Raw genomic sequence first — 15,185 nt, forward strand, 5'->3', positions numbered from 1 at the left:
ATAGGTGATAATAACGTACGTTAACAAGAGATAAAGTAATAATATCAGTTATAAACTGAACCATGAGTAATAATGGATTAACATAATTGAAGCTATATAACAATGAAAATATTCAGAAAATAAAATGTGCGCCTATAAATGAGTTATTTATAGAATTAAATTAATTAAAAACTCGGCAACAGTTGCATTATCTATGTCCGAGTATAGATAATTTACGAATAAATCAAGATTGAATTGTCTTTTCCTATAGGCAATATTTCTCACATTTAACCCGCGTCATGATTCTGGAAAAAAAAAAAAAAAAAGAATATGAGAGTGCTTTAGCCTTGTTGAGATAGCTCGAGCTCCTCAGGAAGTACCTCTTCGCACTCCTCATCTTCGTATGCGGCCCAGGATTTTGGGAAAACGATACCGCACGGTCGCTTCTTCGCCAATAACTTCCGCACCCTTTTCCGCGTCGCAACCAGAAGCAGGAATATGATGAATCCTTGTAGACCGTTCAACAGATCCGTCGGTATCCTGACGAAAAGAACATTTATGGATGATTTTACCAGTAATTGATAGACATTAATACAAAGACAGGATGTTTTAACGATTGCTTACCAGAACTCATCCATTCTCGATCCGATAGCGAATGATAACAATTCAAAGATCCAAGTAACACCCATGACGAACACCAATTTAATATATAACAGGCATTTAAATCGCATGATTCGCAACTTGCTTCCCGTGAACTCGCGATATTGATGCCACAAACGCCAACTGGTCATTCCAAGATAGAGCATGTTTAACATTAACAAAACAGCGACTGGCCCGTAAAAGTACGCCCACGTCTCTGTAGCGCCTGTGAAGTAATAGACACGAAATAATATTTCATCCTACATCAGAAGAACTGGTGAACGACGTTTAAACCGCTAAGTAGGCGCACTGGCAAAATTACACAGTGATTGAAGTGGCTCTGGAGCTTAAAGAAGAAAAAGAAAAAGTGACTCTGATACACCTACTTAAGAGTTAAATCATATTTCGACATTGTTGAAATTTTTTATCAAAAATAGGAATATTTCTTTGAAACTTACCGCTAAACCAACAGGTATATTCGCCAAAACCAGGTCGCAAATGATTTCCGGACATATGGTGCGTCGTTAGTGCGGCGATCAGGAAACAAATTGGACCGCCCCATCCCCACACGCAATAAGCGTAGAAGAGCGATTGTTCCTTTATCCTGAAGTTCTTAAACCTATACAGATCATTAAATTTTAAAGCTATATGCAAACTGTAAAGTATCTATTATTTTTGAGAGACGACTGTTACAATTTTTCGTATAACGGTGTTCCTCGGATGATTTATTCGCTTAGCACTTACCACACGCATCGCCATACGTTGAAGGCCACGATGTTCATCCAGAAGAACGCAGACATGAAGGCGAAATATAATATAAACCCTAAAATGCAGATGTATGGATTGGATAATAATAAAAAATCGAAAGGACGAGAATTGAAGAAAAAGAGATGAATGAAACTATTTTTTTACCAGACAACTTTTTAAAATATTTTTATGTCCAAGTTTTTGATAAATTTTTTTTTATACCACAATTTAATTATATGCATAATTATATATACCAAGAGAAACACAGATGATATAATCATCGTCTTCCATATTCGGTCGTAAGTGCTGAATCGAGAGGACGGTGTAGCTGACCGCTAGAGTTGTGACAGCAGCCATCATAGCCTTGTCCTGCAGCTCTCGCAATTCCGGCAGTATAACATAAATCGCTAGAGTGGCGATCAGGAAGATCGCCGAGATGATGCTGACGATACAGATTAGCGTGTTTTTCCATATCTTCGACACGCCGTCATCTATCAGCTCACCATCGAAGCACACCAGGGCAATCTCGCCGCTGCTCTGCACCGATTTGGCTACGCAGAATCTAACGAATAAAAGAATTAGATAGAAATTATCGCTAAGTCGTGGACTAGGCACGATATTAATTGTCCATCCATTATAGAAAATCTGAGCCCAACACTGCGTAGGACTATTGCGCAATAATAACTTATCATGATAAAAAAAAAGCATCGAGATACTACGTGAGCTCAGAAAATTTCTGAACAGGATTTTCCTCATGTTTCTCAACATCTAGCTGTGTATGTGTGTGTGTTTTTCTCTCTTTTTCTATTTTTTTTCTCCTTCCGTGAGCACGTGTATGATAAATTAGTTCTTCACAGATAAACGCAATCGGTAAATAAACTCATGCCATAGTTGCGGAGATTCTACCTGTCAAACGGGATTTTCTCATGGTCGATGTCTGACAGTAACCAAGCGGTGTCCTCCTCATAGATAACAGTGAAGTTGTCATGTTTGCTCAGCCCAGGATCCATCAGGAAGATGCTCGAACAGTCTAGACGGATTTGTGTGCCGTCGGAGCAATTGGACGTACTTTGCCATATCGTTCCCTCGGGACAGCATGATACGTCAATGGATAAACTCGGAGAGATCAAGCTCGTGAACAGACAAAGCCACAGCAAGAGACCTGTAAAACGTCGCATTTTGATTGTTCAAGCGCAGATGCAAAATGCAATTTCAACTCAACTCTTTTGTGAAAAGACACGCTTGCCAAGAAGATGTAGCTTAAAATACATTGTTATATACCGTTCAGCAGTAAGAAATGACATTTACAAACGCGAAACTGTGACAAGGAATTATTATTTTTTTTTGTTGTTAATTAAGTCAATTTTTTTGGAAAGATTGTAATATTTGTCAAACAATAATCTTATTATTATAAATGCTTTCGTATGCGAAGGTATTTTTTTAATATGATCTCTTCTATGAGATATCTTATTCCTATAATATTGCACGTTAATGACTGGTCTAGTATATTAAAATAATAATTTTTAATAGCGCTCCTGAATGCAACGTACTGCGCGGTCTAACGTAAAATGCGTACCGCGTAAATTTTCGCGTGCGTCACACAAAGGTCGGCCTGATGACCAAAACATTTTTTTATCATTTTATGATACTAGACCCGATGTTATCACATGAGTGTATCAATTATCCGGGTTACGAGATTTCCAACGGAAAATAAAACGAGATTTTTTTATAGATCGGGAAAATCGAGTTTGATACGACGCGATATGTCCTATAGCTCCGTCTGTGTAATATGTCGACATCCTCCCCCTGAAGGAAACAAGACGAGAAACGAGCGCATGATCCGATCCGGAGAATACAATAAGAGACGCAATGGAAAGAACGATAGAAATGGAACCGGTAACCCAGTTTAGTACTAATGGCAGATGTGCGATATGATACAATCGTTGCGAAAGGAGGGACGGCACTCTTAACTGTTAACTCTTTATTAACAGCGTTGGACTACACAGCACACGTGCGTGCGTGTGCACCGAACGCACATGTGTGCATTCTAAATTTGTTACAGTAAAATCTCACTCCAAGAGAGTGAAAATGCAATCACCTTTGAAAAAAAAGTAAAAATATTTCACTTCTTTAAAAAAAAAAGGAGTGACGATCTTCACTCTTTTTAGAGTGAAATCTTACTTTTTTTGGAGTGAAATTTCACTCCAAAAGTGAAGTGAAAATTAACTATAAAATGAGTTAAAATAAAATTTTCACTCGTTTTCAAGAAGCAAAATATTTTCACTCTCTCTTTTTTTTCAAGGGTGATTGTATTTTCACTTTCTTGAAGTGAGATTTTACTGTACGAAATTTAGAGTGATGTGGAGACATCCTGTCAACAGTGTATATTGTTCAATCACGTCTTTATTTTTGACGATTTTTGGGGGTATGTCATACTAAAGCGGCATGAAATTCAGAGAGCGCAATGTAGCGAATAATTCTCATTCTATTAAAATTATTGTGTATCATATCGTCGTGTCGTAAAAAATTAAATACCCGTACAAGGAATAAGTAAATTTTTTATTAATGCACCTTGATATTATTGATGATGTTAATCCTTCCACGAATTAAAGTCATATTTAATTTTGACACGAGATATATATGTTTTCTGAATTATATTCGTTATTTTTTACACTTCTGATTTGTTAAAATTATCATTATCAATTCAGTAAACATTTTATTAAATTTTATATCTTTTATTTATAATGATGTATCTCGGTCTCATAATCTCCGCTGGATAATATTTTTGCGAAGCGATTAGCGTCATTAACGTATATATAGTATTCTTTCGCTTTCTCTCTCGATCATTTGAGTTTTCTGGTATGATCTTCTGACCCGATCGTAACCGTCTCGCCACAATAAACATCGAGATTATAAACTTTATGAACAAGATACTTCCTATATCGCAAATCATCAATAGAATCTATAAATCGCGTTTTACAACACGTTTTAAGAGTAATAATCGTCGAATATTATTGTCATGTAATTTCTCAGAAAATCTTGACATTGAAAATAATTTTTACTTTTCAGTAAATCGTGAGATTAACTATCGGCACAGATGTCACCTCCTTTGCTTTGCCGCCAACGCGCTGCTGCAGGGACGACTTAATTAAAGCGATGTAAACGCCGTCCATGTTTAATTAGATACAATTGCCATATTACGTATAATGAGCGAGCGGAATAAACAATTGTCGCTTTTATGCCTCACGTGTCGTCCTTATCATGTCACGTTTGTAAATATACGAAAAAAACAAAAGTATTACATTGATAAATTTTCCGCTGCTCATTACTATAATAAAATTTATGTAAAACAAAAACGGAGACAATACAAGCGTGGGGTTTTTTACGATAGTGCAAGAATAAGTTACGGATAAATATCCGAATGAGGCTAACAATAAGACGCGTGACGATCGTTCGCTTGAGACGTTTCATTCTATTACAACAAAGAAACACAAACGAAAGCTCTTGATAATCGAAATAGCTTGCTTAATGCACTGTATTTCTCCACATCAAATTAGCTTTACGAAATGTTACGATAAAGTATTAATCTCGTCATCTACATTTATTTATAGAGAAGGTTGCGACTTTATCACAATAATGCACAGTGTGCTTATCTTGATATTAGTTTTTAACGACTTTAAGCGGATTTACGTTTTCTAAGTAGACAACGAAATATTTCTCCCAAGACACACGTGCACGTATGATGTATGCATTAATATTGACTGCAAGTTGATTATCTAGTAATAATTCTCTTTAGTACAGCCGCTTCCTTGTTCAGACAACACTGACGATAGATTGAAGTTGATTTTTTTATCGATGATCACGATATTTCTTATAATCATGTATTGTATAACGGTCCGGTTTTGATAATTTAATGTCGATTTCGAACGGATGTTGTATCGCTAGGATTGTATTAACCGTAAACGAATGATTACAATTCTATGGAGACGAGTTTGCATTGTAGAACACCAATGAACTACATTTTATGATTTCACGTAATTAAAAGAGAGGAAGATCGGGTGGTATCGGATACCTTCGATTTTTTTAAGATTTTATTTTCTTAGACGGCAAAAATCAAGTATAATATATATAATATGAAATATTATTTTTATACCAAAAAACTCCTTCAATCGTATATTTCTAAAAACAAGAAATATAAATATAAAATGGAAATATATTTTCATTTTTTAAATATCAATATATTAAAAAATAAAAAAATACATAACCCGCAATTTAAAGAATTAATAGACACTGTTTATATTGATGAACTAAAACGAAATTAGACTTACATTTAATAATGTGACTGATATATTGATGAAGTTAACTTTATAAACAAAGCAAATTGCACGACAAATGTGAGTGTAAGTGTACAATAATTCGCAAAAACATTGCCTCTGTTTCAATACGGAGAGGCTTTCACGTGCAAGTGGACTTATCAGTAACTGAAATGCTAACACACGTGTCTATGATAAACAATCCTTGTCCGATATCACTCGATCCCTTTCCCTAAGTTTCTGATGATCAATAAGTAGATGACAGAACGAAACATGATCGCGAGACGCACGTTTATAAAATAAAGAGAAGAAACGATTATTTAAATCGTAAAATGCGAAGCATAAATGATTTCTGAATATTTCTGAATCTTGCTACTTGACGAAACTATGATATTTTAGGATAGATGAGAAGAAAACTTTAGAATGTGTGTGGTCTTTTCCATGCTGGAAGATTTTTATAATACGAAGCTTTAGAGAATAGAATATAACGATTTATGTAAGAAATTCGAAGCGGAAAATGATTTTACAATAACAGTTTAATTAATTATGACCAGCTTGATTATGATCGACGCAGATAAAACCGGTTTACAGGAGGTTTCTGTGAAAACATCGTACGAGGAGTAGAGTCGGATTCATAAAGACAAGGAAGCGCGGACATTCCAGGGAAGCTTATGAAGCTCACCTCTGATTGATGACGTGCTCAGCTGCCTGCCATAAATCACGTCGGACAACGACATCATCTCTCGCTCTCGTTACCGCATTTCCTGATTCCTCGATGTACAAAGCGAGTCTGCTTCTCGCTGGTATAGATAGCTAAGTTGGGCGACGCCAAAGGAGTTGTCAGCAACACGAACTTCAGAATGTTCTCCAAGAAGAATCACTTGTTTGGCGCGACACACGCAACTAGGGTCAACGGACTGGCAGGCCACACTGACGTTACGGAAGGAACGACTGCGTTTGCTTTCTGCAGTTCTTATGAGAAATCCTCAGTAAATGAACGACAAGATCCACGATTTCGCTACTACTGGTTGCTCCTATTGCGATTTCCCACATATAACTTCCTGTCAATTTCCTTCAAGCTTCTTCTTTCTCTCTCCTTAGGCTGCTGCAAGCGTGAAAAGATTGCGACGACCTTATCGGCTTCTTATCACTCGACCTTCGCTTTTATTCGAAAACTGATGAAAAAAGCAGTTTTCTATTTGCTCAGAATGATCCAGACAGGATGCACGCACGTTATCGAAATCACGAGAAAAGCCCTCGACGCGTGTCACGTGAGCTTTTACAGAGAAGTCTGCGTGTTTTGATGGTCGATACGATTGAACCCTGATAAGCGATTGGAGTGATGAATCGCGTTGGAGCTCACGGTGTTACGCTGCTAGCGAAACTGAACGTGACGGTAGACTGTTCTCTGGAGCTTACCAGCGATGCGGAGACGGTTGAGATAGCGCCAATCCTCTCCCACTTTTGCGTTTGAATGGACTCGTGCAGTGCGACCAAGTTGTGTATTTTTTTTCCTTTCCAGCCTTTTTCCTCACGTAGAACCTTTCGACTCCCTCGAAGACGTTGGCCAGATAAAAACAATGATTCATTGAATCGTCAGATTTCTTTCTAAGTACGCTGATACGCAAATAGGGATGCGATTGTGAAAACTGCCGAGGAAGAGGTGATACTGGAAAGAAAATATGCTGTAAAAAGATAGACATCTAATTAATTAAGAAGAGAGGAAAAGGAACGTGTGGGCATTGCGTGTTGTTTATGAACGTTACGCTACATGATTATTCTCGTAGGAAAACGTGTTAGAGAATTGTACCGTTATGTATTCAATATCTTTTTTATACACAGAAATTAAAATGCTGACGATACATGCATCCGTAAACACACTGCAAACACTATCCGTGAACTATTCTGAAGTTTAGAATTATCCTTTTAGGTATTGTATTATACGCATATGCGAGCGAAGGCCGCGGTGAAACGATAGGAAATTCTGATAATTACAATGATTAATTACTATCGTTAACGTTCAGTGCGATACTTCCTTTAAACCGCAGTCAGTTAATTGCATTCGAAGAGTCGTTTGATATGTGGAACATGCAAACGAGTAACGAACCGTACTAATTGGCACGCTCGTGGCTTATTAAGCATACTATTAGGTGAATTGATTAATCTATCAATCTTGAAAGTTGTTCAAAGAATATGACGTTTATGATGTAATGGGAAATACCTAAAATCTATTAAGACATTAAAAATCTTATATACAATAATAATAATTATATATAATACAATAAATTTATAAATGTAATAATAAGTTATTATCATTATATGTTACGTATAATAATTATATGTTTATAATAATAATGCATTTCATACGTAAACAATAGAAAATATAGGGTGTTTTAAATGAGAACTGTGTATCTTCAGAATCTCTCAGTCTTAAATCTACCTTCTTAAAAATATGAAGCAAATATATATAAATCTGTATTTTTTAAAGAGTTACACAAATTTAAAAAGATAAAAAGATTTTTCCTTAAACCATGAATGAAATGTATGGAAAATAAATATTGATTCCTCGATAAAGGAAGTTTGAATTTCTCTGGAAGATAGAAGAAGAGGAAACCTCTTCGTCGCGAGAAAAACAATTAACATGCCTATGGCCGATTATAAATGCAACGATTCTGTTGATTCTTTATCGCACGTATGTATAGTCATGTGTCTCTATGAAAAGAAAACTATACTCTTCTCATAACTCTTTTCTTATCCTTGTTGATATGGATTTTCGATTTACTAAGGCAGGTCCAGTATTTAATTTGAATTAAGGATCCAACAGATTGTTTCCTCGGGGATAAAGGAAGCACTCCTTTTTTTCTTCAATGTACTCACGAAATATACCAAGAAATGATATCCCATAATGTACGCTCAATCGTACGAGGTCGAGCAGATCGAGTACCAACAATAACCCGAACTAATCCGACAAAGTTAACTTGAGGAAATAATAAGTCCTGTAGGCAAAAAATTTGATTTAACACTATAAACTAAAATATAAACTACTATAAAAGGAAAATTAAATTTTTAAATCAGAATTATTGATCAACTTTATTAAGCATTTCGCAGCATTAATATTTAATTTAGCGATAACAGCTTAATGAAAGAGAGGAAACAGATTAAACCGAATGAAGAGTTTAATTAACGCCCTCCTATATAAGGCTATGTGACTCGTAATGTATAATAATAAATACCAACGGAAAAGTTATTCATCCTCGATTATCTTTATTTCGCTTTTAATTACAGCTCCTAGAAATGCTCAAGTTCTATGCCCGTTTCGAGATCAGCGAGGAGACTGGCAATCCCTTGATGGATCACGACATGACAGAGTTGCATTACGCTAAAATTACGTCTCTGCAGGTACATAGAATTTCCATCGCTACAGTTTAAGAAACGATTTTACATACGCGCTAAATAATTTTTGAAATATGCAAAATAATAAACAAATCCCTGATTTTTATATCATATAGATTTTACTTTTAACGAGTTGTGTGATTTTCGCAAACCAGTTGTTGATTTAATATCATAAAACAGGAATTTCAGTTATGATTAATCCTATTAGTTGCGTTATCAATACTGATATGCATAGATAATATATATAATTAATGCTCGAAATCTTGAGATTAACATTATTAACTTTTATTACTGTACAGAATGCGGTTTTTGCAAAATTTCCGGATCTAAGAAGCTTCGCATTGGCCAACGTAGCTAGTGTCGACATCAGAGATGCTTTGTACAAACATTTCGGTTCACTCAGGTGAGTTCTGCATATAATAAGATTATCTTAAAAAATACGTAAGTTATTAATTTCGAAAATAATATTGCGAAATAATTTATTAGCAGGAAATAATTATATTGATATATAAAACCATGAAGCACTAGCTTCATTGAATCGCTGCGAATAATGTTGGGTTTTATTTTCAGTCAAGAAAAATTGAGGTCTATCGCGAGTTACTTGAATTTAGTACCACCCACGGAGCGAGAAAAGGACGAGAATTGGTATCGCCTGGATATAGACTTTTTGCGTGAATTGCTGGTGAGTGTAAAAAAAGAGAAACATTGAGAGACCGCGAGAGATTTTATCGAGCAAGGCCGGTCTGAATTCAGAGAGCATGCATTTTAATTTCAGATATCACGACACGAGCGTAGGCCATCGCAGCTCGAAGAGTTGAATGAGATGCCCCTTTATCCGACCGAGGACATCATATGGAACGAAAGCATCGTCCCGACCGAATATTTTTCTGGCGAGGGCTGTCTGGCTCTACCAAAATTGAATTTGCAGTTCCTCACGTTGCACGATTATCTTCTACGAAACTTCAATCTATTCCGTTTAGAATCTACATGTATGTAGAAAACAGTAAAAAAATGGACGGCATTATCCATTGTCGTATCTAAATTTATGATTAAATACATATATGTATCAGTCGTTAAACGTATTATCGTTGTTCGCAGACGAGATACGACAAGACATTGAGGATGCCGTGAGCAGACTGAGTCCTTGGTACGTAAAATCAGCATATTACTTTCTCTTTTCACAAAAGTAAAAGTAATAATATTTCTTCTTTCTTGGCTTGTAGGCGGGCAGAGGACGGCGGTGTTTACTTTGGTGGATGGGCCAGAATGGCACAACCTATTACGCAATTTGCGGTGGTCGAGGTGGCTAAGCCTAACGTCGGCGAGAACAGGCCATCAAGAGTTCGTGCCGACGTGACGATAAATCTTAGCGTTCGTAAGGAGATTAAATCCGAATGGGAAAATCTTCGTAAGCACGACGTGTGCTTTCTTATCACAGTTAAGCCGCCGAATCCTATCGGTAAGATAAGACGGATATTAAAAAGAATAATTTGAAACTGTTTCATAAATAAGAATCAATTACCTAGAGAAAAATCTGTTGACATATATAATATGTTAATAATTTGTAATTTTAATTTATGACTTGCTATAATAATAGACAAATTAATTATCTTGTTATAAAAAAACTTTCGTTGTAATTGCAGAATGTATTTGCAAAGATAAATTATGTCGTTAGAAAAACAGCAAAGGTTTTCCATTTTATTACCAATAAGACACATTTTATTGTCAATAAAATTTTTATCATCAAATGACGATTATGTCAGCATGTAATGTAGTTTAGTCGCTTTCATACGCAGTAACAATAACGGTTTGCCAACAATAAAATTTTTTTTAATAGCCTTACATAATAATAATGTAAATCAGAATTCTCAGATAATTGTCGTATTATCACAGGCACTAAATACAGTCATAAACTCCCCTTCGTGCCACAAGTGGGTCTAACGACGGTGCGAGGATGCGAAGTCGAGGGTATGCTCGACTCGAACGGCAGAGTGATAGAGGATGGCCCTGAGCCGAGGCCAATTTTACCGGGCGATTCGCGCACTTATAGAGTGTGGCTGGATTGTAATCAATATCGAATCGATATGGACAACGCTAGTCATGGCGGCGAAGACGTATACGAGGGATTTAATATCATAATGAGGCGTAAACCTAAGGAGAACAACTTCAAAGCTGTGTTAGAGACTATAAGGGAGCTCATGAATACTGAATGCGTCGTGCCCGATTGGTTGCACGATATAATCCTCGGATACGGCGATCCGGGTGCAGCATGCTATTCTAGGTAATCTCTATCTATTATCTATCTATACATACCAATAATAAGGCTGATGGTGTATTTCTTGTTTGATTGGTTGGAACGGCATCGATTGTAAATGGATGAGCAAATCTATCTGAGATTTTAATAGATATATTTCTTGTATAATTTAGTAGATATATTCTTCTGTAATTATGCTTTTCTGCAGTTATTCCGCCAGTATCTTTCAAAGTAATAATTATTTAGCTTGATTATTTGTTTGAAAAATAGATTAACATTTTTGCATTTCTATAATAGTTTACACAATTTATAACTTACATTCGTAATAATCTAGAAGAAATATATTAAATCCGTAATCTTTATAATTGAACACTAAAAAATGTTTGCAATAGAATGCCAGATGAAATCGCAACGATAGACTTCAACGACACGTTCCTCGATATCGACCATCTACGGGCCAGTTTTCCTCAGTACGAGATCAAAACGAATCCGGAGGACGAAAGAAATCTGGTGCGGCCGTTTCAGTTAATTTTCGAGGATGTCCTCGCAAAGCACAACAATGATCCGATCAAGAAGGTTATTACAGTTAAACCACACGTGCCGCCCAGTAGAGGTCCATACAGAGCGAACGAACCGAAAAAGTTAGTATTCACTTTGTTTGTTGTTGTAGTGTATTAATAGCACGTTGAAACGTGTTATTTTTTGAACGGAGGAAAAACATATTGGTACGTTGCAGAAATCAGATTCCTTTTACGCCAACGCAAGTCGAAGCTATACGAGCTGGAATGCAGCCAGGTCTGACGTTGGTCGTCGGTCCACCTGGTACTGGCAAAACGGACGTCGCTGTACAGATTATCTCGAATCTATATCACAATTTTCCTTATCAGAGAACGCTAATCGTAACACACTCCAATCAAGCGCTCAATCAATTGTTCGAGAAGATAATGGCCCTCGATATCGATGAACGGCATCTGCTGCGTCTCGGTCACGGAGAGGAGGCTTTGGAAACGGAAAAGGATTTTAGTCGCTATGGTAGAGTCAATTACGTTCTTGCCAAACGTTTGGATTTGCTCTTGGAAGTTCAGAGATTACAGGTATTTATTTCTTAAGTTATCAGTACTATTTGATTATGTCAAGTTACAATGTATTTCTTTTTTTAGGAATCTTTGAATGTAAAGGGCGATGTCGCGTACACATGCGAAACGGCGGGTTACTTCTTCATGTATCAAGTGTCCACGAGATGGAATCGTTTTCAGGCCAGAGTCAAGCAAAGGCAGCACACAAGTGAGAAATCCGATTTATCTTCTATAATTGATGAGGAGTTCCCCTTCCACAAGTTCTTCGACAACGCCCCGCAGCCACTTTTCAAGCAAAATTCGTACAAGGAAGACCTCAAAATTGCATGCAGTTGTTTTAGGTAAGAATACGTATATTAAACTCTTAAGCCTTGTGTCCATGATGTTAGAAATTGTTTCGAAATCTTAGACGAAGAAAGAATTAGCAAATAACATTTGAATAATTTGGCTATTTGACCAATGTGATTGGTCAATTCTTTCTCCGAGATTTCGGAAGAATTTCTAACATCGTGAATACAACGCTTTATTATAAGATGAGTAATCATGACTGCTTCTCATATCGATATCTTCTATGTAGATACATTGAGAGGATATTCACGCAATTAGACGAGTTCCGCGCTTTCGAATTACTACGATCGGGTCTCGACAGATCGAAGTACTTGCTCGTGAAGGAGGCCAAAGTAATCGCTATGACCTGTACGCACGCAGCGCTTAAACGTCGCGAACTTGTCGACATGGGTTTCAAATACGACAATATTCTCATGGAGGAATCCGCGCAAATTTTGGAAATAGAAACTTTCATACCGTTGCTCCTACAAAATCCTCAGGACGGATATAATCGCTTAAAACGTTGGATAATGATAGGGGACCATCATCAGCTGCCGCCGGTTATCAAGAACATGGCTTTTCAGAAATACTCGAACATGGAACAATCGCTGTTCGCGAGATTCGTAAGACTCGGCGTACCCACCGTCGATCTTGATGGTCAAGGTCGCGCCAGACCCAGCATTTGCAATCTCTACAACTGGAGGTATAAGAAACTGGGTAATTTGGCGCACGTAGAGCAAAGTCCCGAGTATTTGGTAGCAAACGCCGGTTTCCTGTACGACTTCCAACTAGTGAACGTCGAGGACTTCAACGGCGTCGGCGAGAGCGAGCCTAGTGCCTACTTCTATCAGAATCTCGCTGAAGCCGAATATTGCGTCGCGGTGTTCATGTACATGCGCCTGCTAGGATATCCGGCGGACAAGATTAGTATCCTGACTACGTACAATGGACAGAAGCATCTGATAAGGGATGTAATAAACATTCGGTGCGCGAACAATCCTCTGATAGGTCGGCCGAACAAAGTAACAACCGTCGACAAGTACCAGGGTCAGCAAAACGATTACATCTTGCTATCTCTAGTTAAGACGCGCGCAGTTGGTCACCTGAGGGATGCGAGGCGTCTAGTGGTAGCGATGTCGCGTGCTCGTCTCGGTCTCTATGTCTTCGCTCGCGTGTCTCTTTTCAAGAACTGTTTCGAACTGACACCAGCATTCAACCAATTGATGCAGAAACCATTGAAACTACAACTACTGCCGCAGGAACTCTATCCCACCGAGCGACCGAACGATGCTGTGTCCTCAACTGTTCCGATGGAGATCGAGGATATGCCACACATGGCTAAGTTTGTTTACGATTATTACATGGAGAAAGTCAGCGGAATGAAGGTAATTTTTACTTATAAATTGATTTACATACATTGTTTCTTCATTATAGTAATTATGTTTCTTCGCCCTTTTCAGGAGTCACAAAAGATGTGGCAAAAACCGGGAACCATGCAGACAATGGGCAGTCCGACGCATAAGGTTTCCGTTCATCCGGGTGCCGATGACGATACTGACGACGAAGAGGAACTCAATCAAGATAACACTGAAATAAAAGAATCCAAGGAAGAAATGACGGGGAACAAATACGAACCTATAAAGAATTTGGTCGAAGATCCTCCAAGCGAGGCCGAAGATGACAGCTGAGTGACTCCATGTATCTATGCATAAGACTGATAAAAAACATTAAAATTGACATTTCGGAAGTGAAATAATCGATTTTATAGCACGGAAATAAGACAGCTATTCGCTCCAATTTATCCAAAGCTATTGTAAACGACATTCGTTAACAATCAATTCATTGATATCATTGTACTTAGCAAGAATAGGTATTTTATTACGAATATCACACATATACAATAATGTAATATATAATCTTATATATATCGAATTAAGATAAACCATATTTTTTACAGACATCAGTCGTACCAAAATCTATTTTCTCTCCTTGCGAAACTTTCTTTAGTCGCTTACAGCCACGCTTGTACACTTTACTCGTGTGTATCTCACGAGAAAAGATTCATCTTTTTTCTGTCTGCTGTCCCCTTAATTCGACGAGTCTCTAGTTTCTGCAGCTTCGACTTCTCCTGCTTGCTCGAAGTTTTTTTTTCGAGTTATTTGGCACGCTTCATCGTACGCTCGAGGGCACATAACTATCGTCGAACCTCATCAGTTTGGTCGGGAATTTGAAGTCAGGCTCATACTCTTTTATGAAGAGGTTGAGACCCTTGGAATTAAGCACGTATTCCTCGAAAATGCTGTCGGGTATCATGTGGTGGCGCGTGGCTCGTAATTCGTCTCCAGTTTCTTAACGGAGTTTGGCACGTAACTAACGTTTTTCGCGACGAGGCTTTTGCATTCGCACAGAGTCGGCGTGTATTCGTTCAACGTTAATCGCAAATTCTTCAATGCGCTC

The 15,185-nt window shown here is 37.5% G+C and overlaps 2 protein-coding genes and 1 long non-coding RNA gene across 5 annotated transcripts in view; 1 reads left to right on the top strand and 2 right to left on the bottom strand.

Annotated features, from left to right (window-relative positions):
- Nucleotides 1-15,185, top strand: part of LOC108722382 (intron-binding protein aquarius) — a 40,283-nt gene that overhangs the window by 12,058 nt on the left and 13,040 nt on the right. Inside the window, exons 4-15 of one of the 3 annotated variants that reach the window (XM_018447453.1) lie at nt 8,964-9,077; nt 9,371-9,474; nt 9,642-9,753; nt 9,847-10,060; nt 10,170-10,218; nt 10,295-10,530; nt 10,965-11,352; nt 11,718-11,966; nt 12,062-12,419; nt 12,486-12,742; nt 12,979-14,113; nt 14,189-14,404. In XM_018447453.1, coding sequence (XP_018302955.1) covers nt 8,964-9,077; nt 9,371-9,474; nt 9,642-9,753; nt 9,847-10,060; nt 10,170-10,218; nt 10,295-10,530; nt 10,965-11,352; nt 11,718-11,966; nt 12,062-12,419; nt 12,486-12,742; nt 12,979-14,113; nt 14,189-14,404 — 3,432 coding nt within the window. Of the gene's footprint in view, nt 1-8,963; nt 9,078-9,370; nt 9,475-9,641; nt 9,754-9,846; nt 10,061-10,169; nt 10,219-10,294; nt 10,531-10,964; nt 11,353-11,717; nt 11,967-12,061; nt 12,420-12,485; nt 12,743-12,978; nt 14,114-14,188; nt 14,616-15,185 lie in introns of those variants that run through there. The other 2 variants (XM_018447452.1, XM_018447454.1) reach the window with 2 other exon arrangements.
- On the bottom strand, nt 109-7,087 carry LOC108722385 (G-protein coupled receptor Mth2). The gene is made up of 7 exons (XM_018447458.1): nt 6,361-7,087; nt 2,272-2,527; nt 1,620-1,927; nt 1,363-1,441; nt 1,077-1,237; nt 604-844; nt 109-519 (listed from the first exon to the last, which is right to left on the bottom strand). Exons 1-7 carry the CDS (start codon nt 6,416-6,418, stop codon nt 321-323), a joined length of 1,302 nt encoding a protein of 433 aa, XP_018302960.1. The 5' UTR covers nt 6,419-7,087; the 3' UTR covers nt 109-320.
- LOC108722386 (uncharacterized) lies at nt 14,243-14,806 on the bottom strand. The gene is made up of 3 exons (XR_001936609.1): nt 14,699-14,806; nt 14,364-14,442; nt 14,243-14,315 (listed from the first exon to the last, which is right to left on the bottom strand). It is a non-coding gene; the product is annotated as an uncharacterized lncRNA (long non-coding RNA).

Source organism: Mycetomoellerius zeteki, unplaced genomic scaffold, assembly GCF_001594055.1.
Source record: "Mycetomoellerius zeteki isolate Tzet28-1 unplaced genomic scaffold, Tzet1.0 scaffold202, whole genome shotgun sequence".
Taxonomy (NCBI): Eukaryota; Metazoa; Arthropoda; class Insecta; order Hymenoptera; family Formicidae; genus Mycetomoellerius; species Mycetomoellerius zeteki.

Bases quoted from the DNA above. Each gene is read 5' to 3' on its own strand.
- LOC108722385 (XM_018447458.1), bottom strand. From the start codon at position 6,418: ATGATGTCGTTGTCCGACGTGATTTATGGCAGGCAGCTGAGCACGTCA. The intron at 1,442-1,619 runs GTATATATAATT...TCTGCATTTTAG, and splicing joins TATCATCTGTGTTTCTCTTG to GGTTTATATTATATTTCGCC. The intron at 520-603 runs GTAAGCAATCGT...TCTTTTCGTCAG, and splicing joins TCGAGAATGGATGAGTTCTG to GATACCGACGGATCTGTTGA.